Genomic DNA, 27,818 nt, shown 5'->3' with positions numbered 1-27,818 from the left:
CTAGCCTGTGAGTTCCCAGCCTCCAGAACAGGCCCTGACTGGAGGCCATCTCTCTCCTTGTGAACAGAGTTGCCCCTGGACCAGGGAGATGTGAGGATGTTCACACAGTGACCTGTGGTCAGAAACAGCTTCAGGCAGGGAGTGATACTGACAAGCTGGGCAGGGCCCAGGGGATGGGCAGAAGTGCTGTGTACGCATGTGCTGGGATAGTGCAGGCTGGAGGCCAGAGGTGCTCTGTTCCTACACCATCTGTCAAGAACCACAGGAGCCAGAGCAAAGCTTGCAGCTGCTTTATTGGCCCCTATTCCAAGTCACACACAAGCAATAACACAGGTGCAGTGGGAACCTCTCTCAGCCCTCTCTCAGCCCTGCAGCACCACAGACAAGGGGTAGATCCCTAACAATAGGATTAATCTTCAGCACAAACCCCTAGCGATGGGAAAGCCAGCAGAGGGGCATGGACCTACCCTCCCCGCTGCCATCAAGGAACACAAGCCTCTTAGCTGGCTTTTCACCCGCTGTGGGCTAGCCTGCCCCAACTGGGCAGCCGTGTTGATAGACTGCTACCCACAGAGCGGCTGACTCCAGGCCTGCCATCGCCCGAGCAGAGCCTCGGTCAAAACAGGCTGGATCAATCTAGCTGTTGGGATGGTATGATAATCAGATTCTAACCCTGCCTGTGGCTAAGGTGACCCTTGCAGGGACCTCACCACTGTGTGGCCATGGGGCACAGAGCCAGCAGTTGACTGAAGGTGAGGACAGATTGCCGTCAGTGTGGTGGCTCATGGGAAGGGACTGTTTAGAGCAGAAGCAACCGTTATTTCCCACGCCCAGCAGAACGGACAGGGCAGCTGCTGGATTGTTGTTGGATTCCCCAGCCTCCAGCTGCTTGGGGAAACTCAAGCAGAGGCTGGGTGCCCGCCCACAGGGTGCACTGAAGGGAATGTGGGAGGAACTCCATTTCTTTTTCTTTTTCTTCTGTTTGAATCCAGTTTTTTATTGGATTTTATCATAAATCCTAGTGACAACAGTTGGCTGAATTGCTATCTGTTTAAACAACCTGTCTGAAGGAATTGTTTTATACGCATACTTTGGGGGTATGGGGTTGGCAAATGGGCACCACGATCATGAAGTTCCCTGTAACCTGAGAGCTGCATGTAAATGGATACCTGGAACTGTTGCCTGCTCAAATTCTTTTCCTGCTGCCCCTGCAGTGTTGACTGCCTGGCTAAAAAGATCAAGCTGGTAGCTGTTAACCAAACTCACCCTACCAAATTTGCCACGACTGTGCTCTGAACAAGAGTCATTGCTGATGGGGACAAGATGAGCTGCTAGGCTGAGTGTACTGAGACTCAAAGGGTCATTTAGCCCAGGGGTGACGCTGTCGTGAGTGAGGGGTCCCCAGGAGGAGAGGACAGTAAGAGGGGTGCACAAGCAGATTGTTCTGTAGTAGGTCACAGCAGCCACCAAAGTGAAGAAGCAGGAGAAGGAAGCTCCACCTCTCCCAGCCCAAGGGCTGAGGCCTGGTGGGGTCACACTTCTGAGTATGGCGGTGGTGCATGGTCTCCCTCTGGATTCTTAGTGGGTAGAGACAAGGCTTCCTCATAGGACGGCAGAGCCACCTGGGAGAGACAGAGGAGATAGCTGAGCACCGTCAAGTCTAACCTGGGGTGCAGGGACCCTCCCCTGCTGACACACACATCCATCAAAATGATGATGACAGGGGCTTGCATGCCTGTGAGACCTGGGTATGCTTCCTATTCCCACAGGGGATGCACCTGCCTCGGCCCGTTTGGCCTCCATACCCCAGGGGTTTGATGAACATTCTCCATTCAAATGCTCTCAAAAGAACGAGCTCCCATCCAGGAGGTAGACATGTCACCTGGGATGAGTCACTCAAAGACTATCCCCCTGTCTACAGTCCTCTGACTCGGGAAAGTCAAGTGACCCAAGCTGGTCCAGTCAGATATACTGCTCTTGCTGCTGGGGTGACTAAAAGGGTAGGACTTTTAAGTGCTACAGGCTACTAAATCTCTTTTGGGACTTAAATCAACAGGATTTATGTCTCTGCTACCTGCAACCAAAAATGTATTAACTAAAGCAGTTTCCATTGTTCAAAGAAAGTGAGCTCCCAACACTTAGCACAGCTGCAATTTTCCATCACTTCATAGTCAGCTGATTCTAGGCACTCTCCTGTCCCCCTACCAGAGGTCACCTCCTCCAGGAAGCATTCTCTAATGCACTGGTATGCCAGCTCAATGTTCAAGGTCCCTGTGTTTCATACCAAGGTGTAAACACATCTCAGCAACTGGGATCACTCCAGACTGTGCACACCCCCTAAGACAGAGGTGGTATTTCAATGTCCTCTACCCTCTAGGATTGGGTACAAGACCAAAGGGACAAGAGGCAGTAAAGGAAGGAGGAAGGATAGAAGGATGGTAGGTGGATAAAAATGGATGCTAGTTATTTGGGTGGATGGTGAGTGGTGAGTGAATGGGTAGATGGGTGGGTGGGTGGATGGGTGAGTTGGTGGTGGGTAGATGAATGATTGATGGTTAGATGGGTGGTTGGATGGATGAGTAGATATATGGCATGGATGATGGTTTGATGGATGGGTAGATGGATAAGTGTGTGGGTATGTAGAAAGATGAATGGATGGATGGATGGATGGATAGATGGATGAATTGTAGAATGAGTAAATGTATGGATACAATGGTTGGATGATGGGTGATGGATGGGTAGGGGGGTAGATGGATGGATGGATGATGGATAGACAATGGTTGGATGGATGGATGGATGGATGGATGGATGGATGGATGAATAAACATATGATGTATAATGGTTGGATGGCTGGATGATGGATTGGTAGGTGGGTAGATGGATGGATGATGAATAGATGGATAGACAATGGTTGGATGAATGTATGGGTAAATACAATGTATAATGGTTGGATGGATGAATTATGAATGAGTAGGTAGATAGATAGATGAATTAATAGATGGATGAGTGGGTGGATAGGTGGGTAGATGGCTGGATGATGGATTGGTAGGTAGGTGGGTGGATGGATGGAAGCTTGGACCATCAGACTGATGCTGTTTTCATTTGTTCTGGTCCAACAATCTTCTTACAAGTACTGAGGCCCAGAGAGGGAAAGGAACTGGCCCCAAGTGGCACAGCAAGAGAGTGGTAACCCTGATATCTGACCCTCCACCAGGCTCACCTTGAGGAACATCTTGGAGCTGCTATTCTCTGTGGCCGAATTCATGTACTTTATGAATCTGTAGCATCTCAACACACACTTGAACATGTAGACCTGGAAAAGAGCCTGTTTAGACTGTGCTCTGCCCACCCTCCTGCTCTTGCCTGGGAGGCTCTGGATAGATGTTCAATGGCCCCAGGGAGCTACCACTCCCTCACCCCACAAGACCCAAACAGTTGCTCAGACTCCCCTCCCATTCTGGCTTTGGGTTTTCTCACATGCCAGCTTGGCATGCCCCAGAGACTGCCCATCCTGATGCCCACCACCACTATGCAGCAAGGATTTCCAGGCTTCTGATCTGCCCTGCAGGCTGCCTAGACACAGCCAGGCACACCCTACTCAGCCATTTCAGTGATGGAGAAATCACTATCCAAAGGGTTCCACCCATCTTGAAACAGCACAGTGATGGGGAAATCCTCTTCAAAACTGCCTCTGAGCTAAGAATGAGGGCACATGCCAGTCATCTCAGCACTTGGAAAGTGGAGGCAGGAGGATTAGGAGTTCAAAGTCAGCCTGGGCTACATGGTAAGTAAGTTTGAGGCCACCCTGGACCCTGTCTCAAAAACAAAACAAAAGTCTCTGATACGCTGTTTTTTTAAGAGCACAGGACAATGTGTGTAGCCTCAGCCTATAGGGCTGAGGTCTAACCTGGGACAGCACACTGGGCCAGTGTCATGAAGAGCTACATGTTAGGCCCAGGTAGCTGAGTGCACGTGGCTTCACAGACCCACAGCCTCTGAGCAGAATGTCCCCAAGGATTCCAAGCCAAGACAGAGGAGCTGAGGTAGGAGGGCTAGGGAGAAGGAGGAGGGGACCACCACATGCACACCTCATCCTGCTTCCTCACAGTCCATTATGGGGGAACCTGAGCCACTGCACAGCCTTAACCATGCTCACAGAATCGGGGGCGGGGAGGCACTCACCTTCAGGATGAGCACAGTGACAAAGGCCACTGAAAAGATGATCATCATGTTGACGAACTGGCTGTGGGGCATGCCCTCCTGGCTCGGGAGATAATTCTGCAACGATATAGAGCCTTATCAAGACCTCAGCCCTCAGGACTGTAGTCCCCCCCCCCCAACCAGTCAGGGTCACAGGTACACACACACACACACACACACACACACTCCACCTTGGCAGCTCCCAACTGGGAGCCCCTGGGAAAATGACTGTAGCTGGTGCTTCCCAGGCTGGGAACCACCTCATAGCCTCATCAGATGGCTTTAGCTGCTAGGAGCCATCTAGTCCTCTGACACCTGGCAGGTGTCACACCCACCACCACCAGGGTAGCTCCAGCTGGGACCAACTTGCTTTACACCAGGTATGAGAGGCACCACCTCTGAGGAAGGAGCAGATATGCCCACACATCCTGTCTGCCTGTCTTGTTTGTTGAAACATATAGCCCAGGCTGGTCTCAGACTCACAGCAATCCTCCTGCCTCAGCCTCCCAAGTGCTGGGATTACAGGCAAACACCGCTACACCTGGCTCCCCACACGTTCTTTGATACTCCTTCTTCTAAACTAAGGAACACTGGCCTCTTCCTTGGAGGGGGGCTAGACTCAGTTGGGAGCAGACGTGAGCTTTCAGGAGTAGCCAGCCTGATACCAGAACGAAGAGATCCCTATTGATGCCTCCCTTTCTCCTTCTTGATCCCTCCACTGAGGAGCCAGCAGCCATCCCTGAGGATGCTCAGGCTGCCCTACTTAAGGTCTGCACTGTGAGGAACCTGTAAGGCATCAGTGCTGATGCAAGAACCCCTGGGGAGCAGATCCCTTGACTCCAGCCCAGTACCATGCTAGCTGCCACCAACGGAACCACCTAGCCAGCCACCGCAAAGTTCCTGGTCCTCAGAACCGTGACATAACGTGTTATTTTAGGCCACCGTGCTTAGGGACAGTGAGTTAGACAGCAGTGGACACTTGTGGTCATTCCTATAATGCAGCTGCCAAGGCAGGAGGCTATATGACTCACAGTGGCCAGGCCTCTTTTCACCCTAGAAGTTTCTGTCTGACACTTGCTTCCCCAATATGCCATTCACACCTGAGTCGTCCCCCCAGGAAACTCAATCTCCGACTATGACCCCTCCCGGGAGACGGGGGGACACCTTGCCCAGGCTGCACAGCCAGGATGTGGCCTGGTCTTCCACCGAGACTCACCATGTGGTTCATGGACTTGAAGTTAAGGTAGGTGGGCACCTCCATGTAGGTGCTGCACAGGGTCAGAATGCTCAGGCAGAAGTCGAGCAGCTGCAGGGTCATCAAGGGGACCTTCGAGGGACCCTTAGGAGGACCAAGAGGAAGCATGAGGCCCCAGGAGCAGGGCACAGAGTGGCCCTCCCTTGGGAGACTACCCACCAGCCATAATTGTGCTTAGAGAAAGAGATGTGCGATGCTCACATCAGGGTGTGTGCAGAGCTGGGATCACAATGGGGGTTTTCTGACTCCTCCGCCCTCCCACCTTCCAGCATCCCAGCCCTTCAGGGACCAGAGTTGGGGGGTTGTGAAAGGCAAGAACAACAGAGCTGTGTGTGTTGTGGCCGGCTAGGGCCATCACAGTTTTCCTCCATTCCTTCATTCCTTGGTCTTAACCATCCATCCACCTCGTTTGATTCCCAAAGAGGAATTAGACTAAGGCTGAATCCTGAAAGGGCGCCACCCCCTTTTCTCCGGGGTAACCCCACACATGACCAGTGTAAACAGCCATCCCACCAGGCTCTAAGGCCTGGAGACGTATTACTCTCATCTGAGGCTGGGGCTGTTGCCCTGTGGTAGCACTATACACCAGGTTCCAACCCCACGTCGCCCTCATTTGGTCCTAAGGCACGAGGTACAGCCTGCAAAGGAAGGTGCCTGGGGGTGGTGTGCAGGATTAGGGGCCTTGTTAAAGGATATCAAGGAGGAAAAGGACCCTGCCTCGGCCAGCCTGCCCAGGGGAGGTCATGCGCACAGGTACTCACGGGCCGGGGCCGGGTGGCGAGCTTCAGGTAGGCTGGCAACTCGATGTAGGAACCCAGCAGTGTGAGCAGGCACAGCAGGAAGTCCATGATTTGAAGGGACAGGAAGGGTATCAGGTACTTCTCCCGGTTCTAGAAGGCAGGCGCATCCCGTCAGGTGCCCCTGACATGCCAACACTCCACAGTGCTGCCCCTGTCCCCATGCCTCCTGTTCTGTCCCTTGGCTATCACTGATGCTACCAGACCTGTGACGAGGCCTTGTTCACACACCTTCCTGTGAGTCACACTCTGGGGACTGGGAGAGGGGCATCTTGGTGTCTCAGAGGACACCAGCGAACCAGCTCCATATACAGGGGCTCTGTTATAGGTTTTTGTTTGTCTGTCTTTTGGTTTTTTTAAGACATGATCTCATATATTCTAGGCTGGCCTCAAACTCCCTTTGTATCCAGGGAACTCCAAAGACCTTGAACTCCTAAGTCTCCTGCCTCCACCTCCAGAGTGCTGAGACTGCAGGTATGCACCATCATGCCCTGTCTGTGCAGTGCTGAGGACTGAACCCAGGGCCTTGTGCATTCTGCGCAAGCCCTCTACCAACTGAGCTCAGCAAAGGGGTCATGAGATGATAGCATGGGGAAATGGTGGGAACTAGGGGGTGTGGCCTGATTAGAGGTTGAAGGTCACTGTGGTGTGCTCTGGACTCACCCATGACCCCTCTTCTCCCCTCCCTCCTTCCTGGTCACCACGAAGTGAGCAGCTTTGCCAGCCATATGGCCCTTCCTCCCCACTGTGATGTTCTGCCTCATCTCACACCCAGAGAAAGAGAGCCAGCACACCGTGGGCTGGGAACACGAGCCGAAACGAACCCTCCTTCTACATGCTTCTCTCGGGTATTTTCACCCCAGCAGTGGAAGCTGATGACAGACTCCGAAAGCAGAACCTGACTCATCATTTCTTCCTCAAGGAGCCACAAGGGGTCCGGTCTACAGAGAAGGGAACCAGACAGGACATCCTGGAAGGAGATACCGGCTAGATCCAGAATTTGTTAGATGAAGGAACGGAGCGCAGGGCCAGACGCAGAGGCATCAGCAGGTAAAGGCCCAGGGGGAGGAGCCTACGGGGGGAGGGGCCTGCAGGGGGAGGGGCCTGTCCTTTGTGGTAGCCATCTTCCTCCGGGTGGTCAAGGCCACATGTGACAGGCCATGAAAAGAGGCCCCAAGAGGTCAGTATCTCTCTCCACTGGTGGGAACCCAGCACCCATGCATATATGCCCCGTTGGGGGGCAAAGTAACAGAAAAGGTGGTATCCTGGGGGATCTCATGGTTGTCTCACCCACACAGAGGTGACAGAGGAACCCTGTTTGAGTCTTCAGGGACCCCTGCTCTGCGTTTTTAGCTGGACAGTGTGGGTTTCTGCACCATCCCCTGGAGGCACACCACACCGTGAGGTCACTCCTGGGAGATGAGGTTTTCAGACACAGCAGGGGTGGCCAGGGAGTGAGTCACTCCAGCCCAGCATTAGGCCACCACCTCTGCCTAACCAGCATCCCCACCATCTACAAGGCAGGACTCTCTCCAGGTGGCCAAGTGACAAGGTCAGCTTCCTACCTCCCTGAGAGCCATGGTGCAGATGGCTGGTCTTTTTTTTTTTTTAAATTATTTATTTACATTTATTTTATGTGCATTGGTGTGAAGGTGTCAGATCCCCTGGCACTGGAATTACAGACAGTTGTGAACTGCCATGTGGATGCTGAGAATTGAACCCAGGTCCTCTGGAAGAGCAGCCACTGCTCTTAACTGCTGAGCCATCTCTCCAGCCCCACATGTCTCCTCTTTTGCAGAAAGTGAAGCCACACCCTGACTCAATCAGCGTCAGGTTCCCCCATGTCACCCCAACTCTCTCTCTCTCTGGGTCTGTCTGCCTTCCCTAGTGCAACCACACATTCCCAGGATTTCATGAGCAAGTGTCCTTCATGAGCAAGTGTGGGAGCAGGGCGGGGGCGGGGGAGGGTGGACTCTTGTCCCTAAGGACAAGCCCAGTTTCAGTCTCCCTATACCCACACTATTGTCCCTTTCCTCTTTCATCTCAAAGCTCCCAATCCTACTCACATTCTCCAGAACGCAGGTCCCCTGTGAGTACCCCGCCACCCCGAAGCGCCCCCCCCCCATAGCCCAGTCAGGTCACATCCTGAAAGGGACTGGAGCTGACAGATTATGGAGTCCCATGGGGAGCAGCATCTCCCCCACAAGAGCATGTGAAGATCTTGGGGTACTCAGGACAGCAGGCCTTACCTTGACCACTCCGAACAGCAGGCTGATGCTGATGGCAAAGAGCACCCCAATGAGCAGGAAGCTGGAGAGCAGGTCGGCTGCAAGGCAGGGCAGAGGCTGAGGCAAAGTCTGGATGGGTTCCAGGGACCAGAACCCGGGAACTGCTAGTGTGGGGCCACGAGTGTGAGCAGTGAAGCCCGGGACCAGACCAGGGTAGGAGGCTGGTTCTCCTCACCCAGATGAGGGCTATGAATGGCAGAGAGAGAGATTGGTGGGCAGGACACATGTGCAGTGGCCAATATGGTCTGAGCCTCAGAGCCTGAGAAAGCCCTTAGCATAAACAGGGGAGAGCCTCATTCACAGATGAAATACTCCAGGCTCCTAAGGGTCAGGGGTGCACAGGAGTCCAGCAAAGATGGCAGGACTACAGACCCCAGTCCATGTGCCCTAACCATGCACTGCCCACAGGTCCCCTTCCAACCACCGCTGTCCCCAGACATACCGATCCTCAGGTATGGCATCTTGGAGAACCTGCAGGAGACCTTCCCGCGGGCCACCTCCACCACATGCTCAATGAACAGCAAGATACTCATGACCTGGGAGAGAGCAGAGCACCAGTCAGCCAGGCCTGCCATCCAAGCAGGTGCTTTCATGGGGCTGGAGTGACAGCTTCCCTAGTCTGTGAGCATCCCGGGTAAATATATGGAGTTACAGTGTCTCATCCCGGCCCTTCCTCTTCCTTGCTGTGTGACTATGGACAGGTGACCTAACCTCTCTGTGCCTGTTTCCTCATCTGTAAGTAGAATTAATACCTTAGGTAGCCCCTGTGAGGAGATACAGGGCAGACTCAGAGGGAACATCCTGCTTCCCCTCATAGGCTGAAGATCAGGTACCTCAACTGCACCCCTTCCCTGCATCCCCTTTCCAGAACAGGCTCTGACTGACATGGGACCTTGGTCATTACACCCAAGCATCATGGAGCTTCATTCAAGTCTATGGGCCGACAGCAGAGGCCTAAGACTCACTGTGGAGCGCCAGGCCCTGGGTGAGCGGTTGCCAGTCACCATAACTCCAGGGTCCCTGCTTTCCCAGCTACAAAGGAGCTGGTAACACCTGCCTCTTAGAGCTGTGGGGAGACAGACAGGATGACTGACAGGTAGAAAGCTCAGTCTGCACAACCAGGAGCAGGTACGGCCTGGGCTGCCGGCTCCAGCAGGGAGGCCTGGGTCTCCTGTTTGTTTGCTGATATGGCTGTTGCCTTTAGAGGATGGATGGATGGATGGACGGACGGATGGACGGATGGACGGACGGATGGATGGACGGACGGACGGACGGACGGATGGATGGATGGACGGACAGACGGATAGATGGATGGATGGATGGAGCCTGTCCCTTGGGGATCCTTACCATGTGGGACCAAGAGAAGGGGTGATTCTGACAGGCCTAAGTATTGGGTGTCCCAGTTGCCAAAGCTGCAGTGTGAAAGGATGCCAGGGGTCACGTTTTTTGTCTACACAGCAGCCATCTAGCAGAAGAGAGCCCTACGCCAAGCAACCGCAGGGACCTCACACCCTTCCGCGTGTCTGTGTCTCTCCAGGAGTTCCGTGCCCCTTCCCTACTACAACACACTCGGTTAGTTCTCCAGGAACAGTCCCCCCACACTGAGATCAGGACTCCTCCTTCCCTTGTGTGGTGCCCTATCTCTATCAATACAGCCTAGGTTCGCGTTGGCTTCCTAAGTGGCAGGTCACACTGAGCGGACAGGCAGCCAGACACGCTCCATCTGTTTCCCCTTGTTAACTCCAGGGGGTGCGTGGGGGGGTTGGTTGGTTGGTCCGTTGGTTTGGGGGCGGGGGTTGTGCTACAAGCCGCAAAAATATACAAAGTAGGATTTCAGCTGATTATGACAAAGCTAATACCTGGAAGAAGCCAAGGGCCTTCCAGAGGTCAAGCTGAGACTCAAGGAGCCTTGGTGATATTTGGCTTTTGATTATCAGCCGTTTCCTGCTGTGAGTTTCTTGTGTGCTATTATAGCTTTTCCATCATGTATTGGGCACCATTTCCCCTCTACTAAAGGAATATTTAGGTAACCTGTGCTGACAGCTATGCACAGCCAGAACCCCAGTTCAAGCCTCCCTGTAATTATCATCATTGACAGCATCCGGCCAGGTCCATATCCAGATAGAGAAAAGTACCTTATCAGAGATACCTCTGTACTCTCAAAGAACAGACTTAAGCATCCAGACTACCCGTTTGAGAAGGTCTGGTGGATGTGCCAATTCAGCTTAACTTCCTCCTTTCCCAACCTTACCTCTGGTTCCAGATCTCCCTTTAACTATCACCAGAGGCATCTAGCTGTACACAGGTTGCCTAGCGACTGAGCATGCTTTCCCCCACCCTACAGAAAAAACGGCAGATAGCTTGGACAGATAGGAGCCACAGGAAAAAAGAAGGCAGTTTTATTTTCTCCCATTGACCTAGCAACGTATAGATTCTTAACATTTTCTCCCAATCATGTTTAAGATTATAGTTGAGCACATAAGATCCCTCTTCTTAGATATTACCCGAATTTACCCTTAGTTAATTCATTTCCCCATTGGTCACTTCCCTTTTGGGTTGCAAATGATAATTAACAATTACTGCCCCTCTATGTGATTCTTATCACCCCTCTGTTTGACCCTGGAAGCCTGGCTTTGCAATGCTAAGGGAATACTGCTTGTAAGTGTGTATATACCAGACTCCCAGGGCACGGGAGGACGGAGAAGAGAAAAGAGATGGAAGAACTAGATGGATAAGAACTGGAGAGGAACAAACTGAGATGAGGAAGAACTGGATTGAAGGGCTGGAAGAGAGGACTAGAGGAATGAGATGGGAGATGAGGAAGAGCCAGATGGGGAAGAACAAGATGAGAGAGAAGGAGATGGGAGAGGAGCTGGTATGGGAAAGAACTAGATGGATGAGAACCTAGAAGGGGCAGAACTAGATGAAGGAATTAAGATAGAACTTAGAGGGGACAGCAGATAAATGTAGAGAGAAATCAGGCAAGAAAGGAGCTAAAATGAGAGCAGAATAGAAGCTTGTAGAGAGAGAACCATCACAGAATAATAAAGTGTATGAACTAAGGAGTTTCGTGTACATAGATTCATTTCTTTTCATCAAAGATTATCAGCTGGTTGTAGATTCTTCCCGGACCCTGGGAGGGGACTATTGAGAGGCTGGACCCCCATAGTCTCCGATAGGGTTGGACTTTAGCACAGATACTAGTCTCAGTCTGTCGTTCTGAACCTCCAGTTCCGGAACTCAGAAAGGACAGCATAGGAAATGGATGGCGAGATGACTCCAGGATTTGGGCCCAGATTGCTGTGTGTCCTTGAGAAAGTCACTTTACCTCTCTGAATTTGCCCATCTATAAAAAGGCAGTCACAGGATGCCGGAGGCACAGACTGTATGGCATTAGAAAAGCCCTAGGGAGTACCTGGCAGGGGCAGAAGCCAGAGCCTGCCTTGGGCTGGGCAACTTCACTGACAGCCTCCTTCTACCTGCTCCTCTGCCTGACATGGAGGGATCCAAAGGCTCTGCTTCATCCAAAAGGCTGCCAGCTGCCCTGAGAGGCTGCAGGGTCAACAGGGGTGGGGGGTGCTGAGAAAGGGCTGCAGCTTCCCCCCAGACCTGAGCCCACGAACTTTGCCAGGTAACTCAAAATGAAACGATCCCAACTTCCCACTGCCAGATGAGCCCTGGGTCTACTCGTATTATAAGGTCTCTCTGTTCATTTCCTAAGTTCAGAGAGACTAGGAGGCTTGCCTGAGGCCACACAGCAAGGCAAGAGCAGGGTGGAGATAAACATCCAAGTTTTCAATGCTGTCCCGACACCCGGTCACCTCCAAACACCCTGAGCCAGGTCTGCTGGCCCAGACCCCAGAGGGAGTAGTCACCATGGCCACATACCAACATCCGGGAAACTTTTGGAATATGTCTACGTTCCTATGCTCTGTGCAGGGTTCTTGTAAATTGTAGATGTACGCCAAGACCTTCTAGAGATTAATACAGGAGGCAGTACAAACCTCAGAAACCCTCACGTTGGGGCTGGGGTACAGCGGACAGTGCTTGTCCAGCATGCAGGACACTCTGGATTGATCTCTAACACCCCACAAATCCAGTGTGGTACAGCACTTTGTGACCCCACATCCTAAGAGGTGAAGGCAGGAGGGTCAGGGTCATCCACACTAAGTTATATAGTCATTGTGAGACCAAAATGAGCCATCTTAGAAATAAGACCAAAATGCTTTCACCCTAAAATTAAGGCCTAAGATTTCTCCTTTTGGGAATAGGCCATTAGTTACTGAAACCAGTCAGTTCAGATTCCAGAAACCAGGAAGTGTAAAAGTACAGAGTCACAAGGTAGTCACGAGGTAATGCCTGCCGGACTATGGAATGTCCTCTCCCTGGTTTCCAGGGTAACTGACCATAAAAATGCCCCCACCTGAGGGCAGCCAATGAGAAATGGTGGCGGGCAACCACTCCCTTAGAAGTAAGATTAAGCCATGATTTCTAGAAAGCCCCTAGAAGCGAGCCAATCAGAATTGTACCCGTACTAGCACCCCTAAACGATGTAACCTTGTGATTTTTCCCTTTAAAAACTGAGCTTGCAGACAGGCGGGCGCTTCCTCCAGCCTCCACTGCGTTGGATATATTGGACGAAGTCCCTGCCTAGGCTTGTATTGCTTTCGGATATCCAGAATTAAACCTTGCTTTTGCATTCCGGCATGCTCGTCTTTGGTGGTCTCTCTGGGGGTCGCGATCTGGGCACAACAGTCATTCCAGCCTGGGCTACATGAGACCCTGACTCACAATGAATAAAGAAGTACCCTAACACTGCATCTAGGAGCCCCGAGGACCACCTTAAATGTTACCCCACTTCAGAGAACATGGCTCCTCATAATCCTTACCCCCACGGACTCCTCAGTCTGGGCCTGTACTCTGAGGGACACTGTCACTCATGTCCCAGCAACAACCCTTGGGAGTAGCCAGTGACCCAGGAAGTGGCCAGAAAGGGCCATGACAGGGTCAGTTTTCATACGCTGCTCCTTCCACAGACCAGTCTCAGAGGCTGTGGAGCTTGCCCAAGGCCTCCCAGCAACCTGTTCTCCAGAAACGTACACCAGCCTGCTGGTCTTCACCCCTTGGCTCCCTGTGTCTTTGGCCTCCTGGCCCTGCTGAGGCTTGCCCTGCACCCTGCCTTATGGAATCCTCAAAAAGGTTGGCCAGGGGCCCTCCCTGACATCAGCAGCAGGGGTGTTTATTAGGCCCAGAGTGTTTCCCTACGGCCAAATAAATAAATAAATAAATACTTTCTGTTGAGCTCTCTGTCACCTCGGAGCTCCACTCAATACGTTGCTGAGGGGGAGGGGTGAGTTGTCCTCACTTGCCATTTGAGAGTCTGGGGCTCAGAGAGGGCAGATACCAGTCCAAGGTCACACAGCGAGGCAACGGAGGAGTCAGTTCAGCAGGAGGGAGGCACCCTCAGGGCCCACCATCCTGTGCTCCCCAAGAGAGGGAATGGTGGCTCCTTACATTACTGGCCCCACTGTGTGCTCAGACCTGAACACAAGTTTGGCCCACAACTGCCCATAGCCCGATAAACACAATGAGCCTGTTTTACAGCCCAGGCAATGAGGACTGAGAGGAGGGGGGTGTTCTGCTCTGCAGGCCACATTGGATGGAGCCTTGTGCCTCTGCTCCCAACCCCAGGACTCTTCTCAGGGCTGGTGGACCTCTTCACTGCCTCCTCCCCGGGAACTATCCAGGGCCCCTGGCTACAGAATCTGGTGTTCCACAGATTCCTTTACCATCTGTCACCTGTGACGCTCGCCTCTCCCTAGCCCCTCCCATGCCTAGTTTTCACCGTGGGAAGGGTCTCTTCCATGGCCACCTGAAGAATATGGGAGGGCCACAGTGATAGATTCACAACACGCCCCCACGGTTGGGCATGTCCGGCAGACCTAGACACTTCCTCCTAGCCAGTTCCGGGTCAAAATAGCCATTTCTGGGTCAAAACGTCTGGTGTGACCAGGACCCCGTGGCTTTGCAGCTGCGTAAAAACTCTCAACGCGACCATGTGATCTATGCACATGTGTGGAGTAGCCACATGAACCTGTGTACGCGTGCGCGACCCAGTCTTTATAAGCCGGCGCCATATTCCCGGCTTCCTTCTTTATGCACGTGTCCTTCCGCAGGCCTGAGCACACCTGTCTGTCTCTCTTATCTTAATAAAACTCTTGTTAGTGGATTCTGTCGTGTTTCGTGACATTTCCTCGCAGGGTAAGAGCGCCGCCAAATAACTAACACACAGAGCAAGGTCCCATATCAGTGGCCTTCCACTCACAAAGCCTCCAGCTGTACCACACTGTTCAGCCACCACACGCCTCAGTGAGCATCAAGCTCCGGGGAAGCAATCAGCATTTTCGGGGCAGCCATGGGAGGACAGAGGACAGAAAGGGGGATTTCCAGGCCTAACCTCCCCTCTCACTGATCCTGGACTCCACCTGGCTGCAGGAGGCTGGCTGGTAGTGTTCCGGGAACCTATGCTGTCCTCTCTCCACAGTGGAGATGTGTCATGAGCTTCAGGAATGTAGTAAGAACTCAGCTGTACATGATAGAGCTATACCTTGAAGGGTCAAGGAATCGTTCTGGAGGAGAAGTCAAATATCAAGGAATATTTGATGTTATCCAGCTTGTAATATATCAGCTGTTTCCTACTATTAATTTCTTGTGTGCCCATAACTCCTAGGCCATAACAGCAGACAGTATAAGCTTCTCAGACCTGCTGCTGAGCTGAACTAAGGTAACACCCTTACAGAGACAACCTGTCTCCTAGGCTTAGGAGTCAGGCGATGTGTAGATGCATAACTTTATTTCATGTGCAAATGAAGCTCAGACCCTCCTTTCTCTCTCAGTCCAAATGGCATTCCAGAGAAATTGACTCAGAACCAAAGGGTTTTTTGCACACCAGGGGCAAAGTAGCTTTGAAACAGGTTTCTTAGCTCCTGGTAAAGTTACCCTGCCCTGCCAGTATATATGGTGGCACAGGAAAATAGAGACATACCGTTTTATTTTAATGACCTATAAATAGACTTATTTACCTAACAACGTGTAAGATTGTAGTTTGTGCACATTTATGATAGACTCACCTAACCACTTACAAGAAAATATTCTGAGCACATAAATTCCCTTTCTGACTTATTCCAGGCCTTATCTGACCCCACCTCCTCTAGTCACTCCCCTTTGGGGTTGCACATGAAGCTGGTTTTCACAGCTCTTGTAGGGTCCTTGGAAGTTTTTGCATAGTATGGTAGGAGTCAGGGTGCAGAGAAGACAGAGGCCAGTTCCAGGAGAGGAACGGGAAGGACCAAGACGGAGAGAAATGGAGACGAAGATGAGGACGAGGCAAAAGGAGCTTCGTTAGAGCTAGGAGAGGACAGGAGGGGAGGGGACAGAGAGGAGCTAAGCCTGAGAGCAGAAAAGAAGCTGTGGAGACAGAATTGAATCTCAGAGGAATACGGTGAATGGACCAAAGAACCCAGTGTACTTAGGTTATTTTTCCACAGATTACTCCCTCCCGCCATTAGGAGCATCTCTTCTGGGCCCCTGGGAAGGAAATTAAAGAGGCTGGACCCCAATGATTTCCGAAAGAGATGGATGTCACTGGGCCTGCTGTCCCCACCCCAGCCTCCACTCACCACACAGGTGACCTTTTGCGGCTATGAGCTCTGCACCCTGAGTTAACCACTGACCCCGCTGGGCTTTGAAATGAGGACAAACACCCTCCAAGGTTGCTGCAGGGTCACAGGGCATGTGGGCACAGAGCTGGTATACAGCTTGAGCAGGGCTGAACACCCACATGGGAGGGGTGTGAGGGGCAGGCCAGTGGCTGGGGGGCGGGCATAGTGATGTGAGAAGGAGGTGTCAGCCATGCTGATGAGGAGGGGCGGCACCATTTTCCCGGAGTCAGCCTGGCACAGGTGATGGTGATGGAGGACACACCAGTGGGCATGCTGGGAGGCATGTAAGTGACGGCCGTGGTGGCTGTGACAAAAATACCGCCGCTGACACTGATGATATGGATGGGAAATGACAGGGCAATGTTCAGATGCAATGATGATGAGCGTGATCATAGTGGGCGGGGCTGCTGACATCAGACCTCTCACTCTGGGTTCAAACAAGGCAGGACAGAAAGGGGAAGGTATGGGGACATAGGAAGAACAGAAGCCCCTCACATCAGAGTCTGCTTGAAGCCTTTCACCGGCTGAGGATCTAAGATTCCCAAATAGTGGGACTGGAAAGATGGCTTCACCTCCCCAGAAGACAGTTCCCGGCATCCACATAGCCGCTCACAACCATGTGTAACTCCAGTTCCGGGGGTCTGATGCCCTCTTCTGATCTCTGAAGACATGCGAACAAAATGTCTGTACACAGGGTAGGGGGGAGGATTAATAAAAAATACTTCCAAAACAATTAAGAACAGTTGCTTAAGGCCACTCTCCCTTTCCAGCTGTAAACCTACAGTTTTCTGGGCCTCTCCCAGGATCCTAATTTACAGACAAAGCCGTGTCCTAAGACCCTGGTGCAGCCTGGTGCCTCTTGGTTCTGCCTTAGCGGATGGTAATCCCACCCGATGTACCTCAAGAGCCACCCTATCAACGACTCATCAAAAGGAGAAAAGGGAAGTGGGGGAAGTTTCCTAGCAACCCTTCATGATGAACTGGAGAGTCATGCCCAGGCCTGTCCTCACCCTTCACCAACAGTGGGTCCCTGGTGCCAGCCACACCCTTCCGCCATTGACCCACAGACAGATCAGCTCTGCCCTGTGTCCTGCTGGTTGGCCTGGGACCTTGAGAAGCTACAGAACACTAGGACTTTATGATAGGTACTTAACCCACCCTGAGGAACCCAGGTCAAGTCATCTGTGAGGACATGGAAGTGACAGAGGGGTCAGCAGCCAGAGGAAGCTCCCTGCCCCTCCTTCCTGTCACAGCTTATCAAGGTGGCCGGGGAGGGTCACTCCCCCAAAACACTATCTCCTCTGCACATCCTCAGCCTCCAGATGCCATTGCAACACCCTCACCCTGCTTGCACACTCCACTGAGCCCAGCTGGCTCCCTCACCGTCCAGAATCACCAGAGCTGGCTCCCCTCCCCCAGGCCTGATGGTCCTCCCCACCCCTGCCCCAGTATGATTAACTACCCCTCCCCACTGCCTGGACTCTCTCTAGGGGCTCAGAGGCCCCGGATGTGGTGGTGCGCTCCCAGCACCTGGGAGGTGCAAGCAGGAGGATCAGGAGTTCTAGGTTATCCTTGGGAACCTAGAGAATTCAAGGACAGCCTGGTCTACATGAGACCTTGTCTCTAAGAAAGAAGGAAGGGAAGGGAAGGAGGGGAGGAGGGAGGGAGGGAGAAAGAAAGAAAAGGAAAGGAAGGGGGAAAACATAAGAGAACTCCAGTATAGTCACAAGTGTCCCGTGTGGCCCTCACCAGTCCATTTCAACGTCTCTGTACCTCAGTTTCCCCAATATAGAGGAAAGAGCAGAATCCTTCCACCTCAGAGAGTCATTGTGAGGAGAAAATGAGGAGACACCTATCTACTACAAAAGTTGGTGACCCCAAAAGATGGGCTGATCCTCACAGAGCAAGAAACACAAGCTACCAGTAGCTGCAGCTAGAAGCCTCGAACCTGAAGTCACAAGCACTGTCTTCCCTTATAGGGAAGCAGACAGATAAATACACCCAGGAGGATCCCACTATGAGACTCTACGCAACAAAGGGGGATAAGGCTAAGGGTGATGCTCAGGAGTCTGAGGCCGTGAAGATACTGCCCTTGGAGAGCTCCAAGCAATGAGGCACAGTCAAGGCAGTCACAGGGCCGGGCAGTGACCAGAGGGACATCTCAGGGGACAACATCCTCAGGGGAGAGGTGGTCACAATTTGGGATTGAGATGTCTGTAGGTTTCTAGGGCAAAGTTCCGAGTTATTGGTTTATAAAAATCGAAGCCACTAGGGATCGGTTGCCACCTGCTGCATGCCGGCCCTCAGCACTTATCAAAGATGATTCAGGCCGAGTCAACCTTTGCACCAGCCCGAGAGGCAGAGCACAGAGACATAACGTGCAGGATCTGAGGACACGATGCGGGGCTCAGAGAAGAATTCTTAGAGGAAGAGAATATCTCTGGGAAGGGGCTCAGTCATAGCAGATGGTAAGGGAGCCCCCACCCAGGAAACTGAGGCATCCCGCTTAGTCAACAGGGTTGGAAGTCATCCAATCACACAGTGAGATCCCCCACCCCGTTAATGACAGCAGGTATGTGGCTGAGGAAGGTGTGGGACAGGCTGAGAACACAGTGATGGGCATGGCTGACGACTGCCCTCCAGGAGAAGTCAGCGCACACACAGAGAGAGGCCAGAGAGCAGCAGAGCTGAGAGGTGTTGATGACGATTGACACGGTTCACCACCGTGGCTCGGAACATGCTCTTCCCAGAGCACTGGCAGCTCGTTCAAGCTATCTGGAGATCCCTTCCCCAGCAAGGCTGCCCACCGGAAGAGAAGACAGGAGGGGGTCTGCCCAAAGACACAGGAGCCAGGAATGGAAGGCCAGGTCGAGGAGTGGACAGGATGACAGCGATGTCCTGGAGGGGGATGGGGAGAGGCTCCACCTGACTAATCTCCCTTCATGGGCGGCCATGTGAAGCTGCTCTCCAGGCTCAGCCCATGGCCTGATCATACATCTTCAACTTCCTGTATATCCACCCCAAGCAATTCCTCATGTCACCACCACTTCCTATTTATCTTGTTCACTGAACTTACCAAAAAAAAAAAAAAGCACCTCCTCAAAACACTAGACAACACATGAAGGCACAAGGCTGGTCGATTAGATACGACGATTGTGGAGAGTTGGAATGTTACAGATCTGGAGTCAGCTTATAGAGGCCCTCTTTAGGGCCATTTATTTCCCATCTCAGTGTTTAACCTAAGTCTTTGCGACTGTTGGGTAAATCCTTTCAAAATGTGCTAACAGGCCCCAAGCCTCCACCAACACAAAGGCTAAAAGTGTCCCAGATAAGCATCTGAGGCCCATGGCAGAGACTTCCCTGCTTGGCTGTAAAGAAGTGTTTCCACCAATGCATTTGAAAGTCTGGTGATTTATGACTTTCTTTGTTCTTGTTCTATAAATAAAAAATGTCACCAACCTGTTACTGCATTAAGACACGATACCTGAGTAACCCGATACCTGAGTAACCCGAATGTGTGTCCCCGTTTTCAGGACCAAGACCCCCAATAACAGCAGTGACTGTTCTGACAGCTGCAATTATTAGGCACCTACTGCATGGCCAGGTCCTCTCCCTGAATGCTGACATGCCCTCTCTTACATCCTCCCCTAGGCCCTCCAAGGCAGGCTCTGTCAGGATCCCCACTTTCCCCAAGGTGCAGGAAATGATGAAATGGGGTCTTGACATGTGGGCTCCATGTCTAAGAACACGGCTAGCCGGGCGGTGGTGGCACACGCCTTTAATCCCAGCACTTGGGAGGCAGATGCAGGCGGATCTCTGTGAGTTCAGGGCCAGCCTGGTTTACAAAGTGAGTTCCAAGACAGCCAGGGCTACACAGGGAAACCTTGTCTCAAACAAACAAACAAACAAAAAAAGAATATGGCTGCTGGGTGCAACAGCCCGTGGCTACCACTGTGTCCTCCGCCTCCAACTGGATCAGGAACCGAGGTCTTTCGTTCTTTATCCAGTTGGCCTGTCCCCTCGGCAGCCCTTTTTGGCTTCCCCGTGCCTCAGTTTCCTCTTCTCAAGAACTGAGGGTAGATGTGGAGACAGCTGCTGCTCACACTGAGGGCACTGACTTCCCCAGGCAACTGGGGGAGCCTGAGGCTCTGTCCTGAGGTTCCCCAGGGTAGGATCGGAGCCATGTATCACTGGCTGCTTTCTCGAGACCCTTCTAAGGCAGATGGGTTTCCTGAGAGACTTGAGCTCAGAACTATCCCTTATTCTGGGCCACTGCTCTAGGCTGAGAAGAAAAGCCTGGCTTCTTGGGTCACTGATGCCAGGTGACGGCAGAGGAGCCGTGTCCTGCCAGCAACCAACCCTAACTCAGCGCAGCTCCCTCCCCGCAGCGGAGAGGTTCTCCGGCGCCTCCCTAGCCATGCCCCTCTCACGACAGGAGGACCCTCAAGAAAGATGCCCAAAATGATGCCCAGGAGGGCCCAGGACCCTGGCCTAACGCTGCTGGCCTCTCCACTGCAGGAAGGGCACACAGAGGTGGCTGGATCTTGCCTCTGTCTAGCACAGGGCATCCGGTAAGAAGGTGCCAGGCCTTCAGACCTTGGTTGAGACTTTACCCCACTGAGACATCAGGATTTTTAGATCTCTGTTGAGCACCTGTGCTTTTAAAAGGGGAATGACCTCTGTGGTTGGTTCCCATTGCCAGCCACAGACAGTCACTCACATGCCAATCCCGTGTCACCCAGGACCACCAAGCTGAAGACCTCGAAAGAACCACCCTTGGCACAGAGACCATCAGCCTATTAACAGCTGGAAAAACTGAGGCCCAGATGGCAAAGACAGGCACCTGCCTGCTCGGTCATGTCTGCAGTGAGTGATACGTATCGACTCACTACCCACAACATGACGTTCAGGAAGGAAGCCTGGAGTTCTGAGGCAGGCAAGCCACTTGGGCTTCCTGGAAGAGGAAGCCACCTGGAAGATCACAAGAGAGAAAAATGAATCCCAGAAGACTGAGGGAGGAGAGGGGCCTCCCAGACAGGCCAACTACCCCAGTCCCGGTGTCCCTTTCCTGCTTGTCTACATGCTGCACGCTGCGGAGGATGTACCACGTGGTTTTCTGTGTACAAAGCAGTGCTCTAGCGACATGTTAAAGCTGTGCCCGGCTTGTTAACCCGACACATATGTATCTGTGAGTCCCTGTCCAGTACACCAGTAGGCCACTTACATGGCATGGCACATGGGAATAGACGGCTGTCCCACGAGGAAGCCCCAGTTCTTTGTGTGTCTAAAAAGAAAACTCTGGAGAGAAGATGCCCGCCAAGGGGTTGATGCCGCCGTCCGTGGTGATGAGAGAGGTGGGCAGTGCAACCCCTCTGCCCAGTGCCTTAGGCATACCGATGGTCCTCCCCCGGTGCACAGGAGCCTGGGCTCGTTGTGACAGGCCACCAGGCAACTCCCAGTGAGGCATCGGCCACTAAATACCCAACAGAACAGTCATCAAATCTGGGAGACTTCAGGAACCCTGAGAGCCTGCTGCTGCCCAGAGGAACCCATGAAGGATATGTCCCAGAGGGACTCTGAAACAGAAAAAGGATGAGGACAGAAAGAGAAAGCACAGTGAGTGGGTACTGACGGGCAGTTGTCACAGGTGTGTCCCACTAACGTGAGACACAGGCAGCATGGACACAGGAGAGGGACGCTCAGGAGCTCTCAGCGCTGAATCTGCCGTTTCCTCTAAGTCAGAAACTGTCTTAAAAACAAAATGCTTGCTTTAAAAAGTATTCTATGTGCTGGGTCCAGTGGCACAAGCCTGTAATCCAGATGTTCTGAGGGCTGAGAGAGGAAGTGCGCAAGTCCCCGGCCAGCCTGAGCAACGTGCAAGACACGGAGTCAAAATAAAAAGAGGGGCTGGGGATGGATCCCTGCCGGTGGGTGAGGCGCTGGTTCCCATCCCTTCCTGGTGCCACAAGAAAAGAAACAGGAGAGAAAGGGGGAAAAATAACTCGTGAACAGGGTATGGTGGAACCCGTCTGTCAACACAGCTCTGGGGAGGCTGAAGCAGGAGAGGGAGTTCTGGGCCAGCTTGGCTTCATAGCAAGACCTTGTCTCAAAGAAGTAAAAATAAAATAAAGCAAATGCAGTCCACACGCTAATGGCCGCCCAGTCATTACATCAGCCCACTTGCTCCATGTTTTAACTCGTTCCTTTCTCAGCCACCAACCTCCCCCCCACCCCCAGCTCCCCGACACTAGTATCAGGAACAGACCCCAGGAATACAGCAGAGGAGAGCCCAGGGATTTCTCCACCAAAAGGTCTGCTGGGATCCCCTCCTCCCTCTCTCCTTGTTTCCTGCCACCAACTTAGGACACAAGGCAGGACTCCAGAGGCCAGAGGGAGGGGGAGGGGGCACTCTCACTTCCCCCTGTGCAAGCCTGGGAGCCTGGAGCATCTGGGCCCCAAACCATGTTGGCCAGGTAGGATCTTCCCGTAATTGCACCCCTACAGTTCCACGAAGCGTGGCCTATCTCAAGCATCAGTGGCCCAATTTAACCCTCCCCACAGGGGCCAAGTCCGCAAATAGCTAGCAACGTACAGAGATGTCACCCATGGCTGGCTCCAGATGACACCAGCATGAGTGACTGGTACATCTGGCAGTGGCTTCTCGTTTTCTATCCAGATGTTTGAGGTCCTGTAGGCACACCTGCCACCTATCTGCTACACCAAAGGAAAGCCCCCTAGCCCTTTTCTTCTGGGAAGAAACAGGGGTCTCTGGCCAAGGGGGCAGTAAGATAAGCTGTGTACCCTAACCCAGTCCCTGGGATGGGTATCGGTCTTCCAGGCTCCTCCTCTGCTCTTCTGCCCCTTGTGGCTCTAGAACATTCCACAGCTCTGCATGATTCACATACCAAGCAGTGGTCCTGCAGCCTGCACAATCGTGGCCCACATTTAGGGACTTGGATGGTGGCTCGGGGGTGACTACCGGCATACAATGCAAAGACTTACCAAGCCCCAAACAGCAGCGGAGAACCGGAGGAAAGACTCAAAGGCTCAACTGCACATAAAGCCCTGTCACTTCCTCCGCCCCAACCTCCCTGGCAGTCTCAGTGGGGTCCCTGCAGCAGACACACCTCACCTTTGCACCCCAGCTTCTCATCCACACCTCCCCACCCATACTACAGCCAAACTCTGCCCTCCCACCTTCCTGGATCACTTGGCCCAGAGTCTCCGGGTCTCTATGGAAACAGGACATCATCATTCACCCATCCGTAGCCGAGGAGCTTAGATGGGCATGAACAAGAAGAAACCTCAATGGTCACACAGTACAGCCTACTGGGGTATTTTTGGTTTTTTGTTTTTTGTTTCTTTTTAAAAAATGTTTAATATATTCTGAGATATTCAGACGATCAGACAGAATATGCTTCTCTGAAAGGCAGGAGCACAGTCACCGGAGCAGATGGAGCAGGGGTCCCAGCTACCGGAAACCCCTCCACCCCACCGAAGCCACTTAGTGACCCCTCAGAGCACTGCCAACATCTGAGTTAGAAACCCCCAGCCCACAGCCCCCCGTCCCCACTTTAGAAAGGGAAGCAGGCCCCAAGTTAGGTTTTCCCAGAAGGTCGAACAGCTGGCTAGAGCAGAGCTGGAGTAAGACCCTTGCCACATCCTCCTCAGAACACTGTACCATCTCAGAAACTGGAAGACTTCATGCGGAGACAGAGTGCCACCAGCCCCTGTGCTGGCTGAGGCTGTGTGGGACATCCTCTGAGTGCCCCCTGATGCCAGTCTCCAGATCAGTTGTTCTCAACCTGTGGGTCATGACCCCTTTGGCAAACACCAGCTCCAAAAAAAATACTAACATTATAACTCATGCTAGTAGCAAAATTACAGTTATGAAGTAGCAACAAAAATAATTTTATAGTTTGGGGGTCACCATGACACGAGGACTATATGTATTAAAGGGTCACAACATTAGGAAGGTTGAGAACCGCTGCTCTAGATGGACAGGTCAGGGCACACTCAGAAAAAGGCAGTGGATTGTGTTACGCAGCATCGCTCACGCTTTATAGATACCAGCTTCACCCACACAGCACCCTATCACATGGCTCTTATCACCCTTTTCTTCATTTTTTGATCTAAGGAAACAGGCTCAGAGAGGTTAAACAAGTCACCCAAGGTTGCACAGCAAAGGCTGGGAACCGGGGGCAGGGAGGCATACACAAGAGCCTAGGGACAGAGCAGGTTCTTACCACTGCCCGGCCACCCTGCCTGTGGCCGGAAGCAGATGTCACCAGGCTCAGCAGCCTACGGATTTAGGTTGATTTTGAGGAAGCACTTTCCAGGCCCAGGAGAGCTGTTAGTTAGCCACAGGCTCTGTCTGAGTCAGCGAAGCAGGAAGATGCCTGGGTCTCTGGGAGCTGAGTGTGGCCAGGGGCTGGGGGCAGGGATGTAGATCCAAGCAGAATAAAACAGAGACCCTCGACCTTGGGCCACTCCAAAGGGAAAGACTTATCCCTGGGGACTGTGACTTGCCCAGGGTCACGCTATGGCATGACAGGAGCCACTACGTCATGTTGGCTGCACTGGGCAGTTCCCCAAAGCACAGCACTTGAGCTGTCCTTGAAGGGGGAGGCAGTGGCTTGACTGAGCTGTGAGCTGAGAGGAAGAGGGTCCCCTGGATCCCACTGGAAGCCCAAAGGTGTGACCCCAGGTCCCAGCCCTAGGACAGGGCCCAGAAAGCACTGCGCCCAGGCCTTCGTGGGACCTGGCACCCGGGAGCAATTCCAGCCTGCCCTTCCCTTTGCATACCTACAACCTTAGGGACACTATTCTGCTCCCATTCAACAGGAGGCTCCTGAGGCCCAGGGCAGCACAGGGCTTGTCCAGAGTCCCACAGACAAGTGAGAGGTAGAAATCCACCTGTTGGGAGGTCTCGGTGGGTCATCACGCACTCACACACGCACATACATACAACGAACTCCCCAACCACCCCGGTACTCACTATGTGGTAGATGGCCAGGGCAGTGGTGGCCACTCGGACATGGAAGCAGCAGCATGTCTGCCGGACGGGCGCTGCACGGGAGGCCATGGCGCAGGGTCCCCTGTTCCGAGGCTCTGAGTGACAAGGAGTCCTGGGCTCACAGCAGAGCAAAAAAAGAGGAAGCAGCCGGCTCCCCGCCTCACTTCCGCCTTGCCCTCAGACGGCAAGGGGCCAGGTCTGTATGTCTGGGGTGAGACAGCTGCAGTGGAGAGCGGGGAGGGTCACATCCGACCTCAGAGAGCCTGCCTGGGGCATCTGCCACCCCCAGGGGCACCAGTGCTCTGCAGGGCTGGGCCAAGCACTTACACACACCGCTTCCTGGGTGCAAACGCCACCCTTAGAAGCCCATTTCTAGAAAAAAGAGTCTGACGTCCAGAAAGGTCAAGACTTTGTCCCAAATCAAACAGTAGTTCTAATAGCGGGATTCAAACCCAGACCTGCCTGGTTGCAAAAACAGCAACTGTCAGTCAACAGCCCCTTCCTGGCCCCATGTGGCTGAGCCCCTTTGCTCCTCACCTGGGCCATTCCAGGGAGGTGCTAGTCTTATCCCCATTCTATGGATGGAAAAACTGAGGCACAGGATGGGACCGTTACTCGCTTGCTGCGGCCCAGCTAGTCTGAAAAGGAATGGGGATTGGAACGGAGGCCAGCTGATTCTAGAAGCCATCCCCAGAGCTGAGGTCCTCGCTCATCTCCACCTCTCCCTCATCCTGGGCTCTGAAGGAGGGAATTGTCACCAAGCAAAGCCGTGGCATGAGCATGGGCCAGGCCCTGCAATAGGCTCTTCCTCTTGCAATCTGTAACCTCTGGAGGTGATTTGGGAGACCTCAGGCCGAATGTGCTTTGTGGGGTCCCCTAAAACAAAAAACTGGGATTGCATACTCTTCCTCACTCCCAGGGAAATGCTGGAATTAATAAGCTTGGGGTTCTTTCCTGATTTCTCAGAGGATAAAGGACCCTCGCTGCAATAAAGGAAGGGACATAAAGTCCCAAACAGAGAGCAGGGTAGGAGCCACTGGGAAGCCCCGCCTCCAGTGACATTGTAGAGTTTGGATTGGATACCACAGCAGCTCATCATTTTTCTTTTCCCCAGAAGAAATTATAAAAGACTCTTCAGCATCCACCCCACCCCCCATCTTGAACAGGGTTGCCCCACCAAGGCAACAAAATCCGGCAGGGTGAGGACTGGAAAGACCGCTTAATTGATAAACTGTTTCACTGAGTTCCTGAGTTCAGATCCCCAGCACACAGGTAAAAAGCTTGGCAAGGTGGCCCCAACCGGTACTTCAGTAGGTGAGCTCTGAGTTCAGTGAGAGAACCCGCCTCCAAAAATAAGGTAGAGTGCCGTTGAGAAAGACACCCAGCGTCAACGTCTGTCCTACACACACACACACACACACACACACACACACACATACACACACACGCACACATACACACACACACACACACACACACACATACACACACACACACACACACACACACACACACACACACACACACACACACACGAGCTCCTGGGAGACCTGCCAATCAATTCCTTTGCTACCTCATTTGAAAATGTTTCTTCTGCTTCAAAAGCCTGGCTGAGCCCTGACATCAAAATGATACAGGAATTGAGGACTCACGGCCAGGGTTCGAATCCCAACAACTTCTGGCTAGGTGGCCAGAGCCGCAGAGGAGCCAAGGTGGAGGGCCTGGAGTAGAACCGGGCAATGCTGGGAGACCCCAGAGGCCCCTGGGGACCCACATGTGATGGCTGGAAAGGTGGGGGAGGGGGCACAGATCATGACAGGGGACAGCTGGTAATACTATGCTCTGGAGAAACAGGTGCAGAGACGATTCCCAGGAGAGGAATAAGGTGTACCTACTCTGTGTGACATCACTTTATATAAAGCTGTGGACAGACGTTTTTGCTTTTATAGTGATAAAATTATTTTAATGTGCCTTATAAAAATATATATAACCAGCCCATGAAGTCTCTGATTCCCCACTTATGGGAGCTTATAAAGCTTCATTTTAAAACAGACACATTAAACTAAAAGGCGGTCAGTGAATTTAAAGGACACAGGAAGGAGGTCTTGCCTGCATGATGACGTGGCAGCCGTGGCCTGGCTTGAAATCCCAAGGCCTGGGAAAGCCTGGCGCCTCTCAGTTGCTGTGCTATCTCAAGAACAGAACTTGGCCTCTCTGAGCTGCTGTCTCCACCCCGCAGAGGTGTCAGATGAAATAAATGAGGTCACCGGAAGGAAGCATCTGCTGGCTTCCTCCATGGCAGCCCTGCCCACTACCTCCATCTACACCCTGCCAGAGGGCTGGGAGGAGGCACAGATGGGATTTGAACCCTGGTCTGCCGGATCCCAAATCTTGGGCTGGGTTGCAAGTACTGCCAAAAATACACATACTCTATACACTGTCTACCTGCTGGGCCCTGGAGTCCCAGGGAGTCCCTTGCTCCTGCCTGGGTCACCAGTCTCCAGAGGCTAGTGACTCTCTAGTGGAGACCACAGTCCCCTC

General features: G+C 52.7%; 1 protein-coding gene across 1 annotated transcript; it reads right to left on the bottom strand.

The window, feature by feature from the left end:
* Positions 1–275: 275 nt before the first annotated feature.
* Positions 276–25,418, bottom strand: Laptm5 (lysosomal protein transmembrane 5). Its single transcript, XM_059256148.1, has 8 exons — positions 25,260–25,418; positions 8,983–9,076; positions 8,502–8,578; positions 6,217–6,345; positions 5,417–5,539; positions 4,183–4,278; positions 3,221–3,313; positions 276–1,622 (listed from the first exon to the last, which is right to left on the bottom strand). Exons 1-8 carry the CDS (start codon positions 25,344–25,346, stop codon positions 1,533–1,535), a joined length of 789 nt encoding a protein of 262 aa, XP_059112131.1. The 5' UTR covers positions 25,347–25,418; the 3' UTR covers positions 276–1,532.
* Between the last annotated feature and the right edge of the window lie 2,400 nt (positions 25,419–27,818).

This window comes from Peromyscus eremicus, chromosome 2 (assembly GCF_949786415.1).
Source record: "Peromyscus eremicus chromosome 2, PerEre_H2_v1, whole genome shotgun sequence".
NCBI classification, from domain to species: Eukaryota; Metazoa; Chordata; class Mammalia; order Rodentia; family Cricetidae; genus Peromyscus; species Peromyscus eremicus.
Note: the sequence above shows the minus strand (reverse complement) of the source record. Positions and strands in the feature narration are given on the sequence as shown.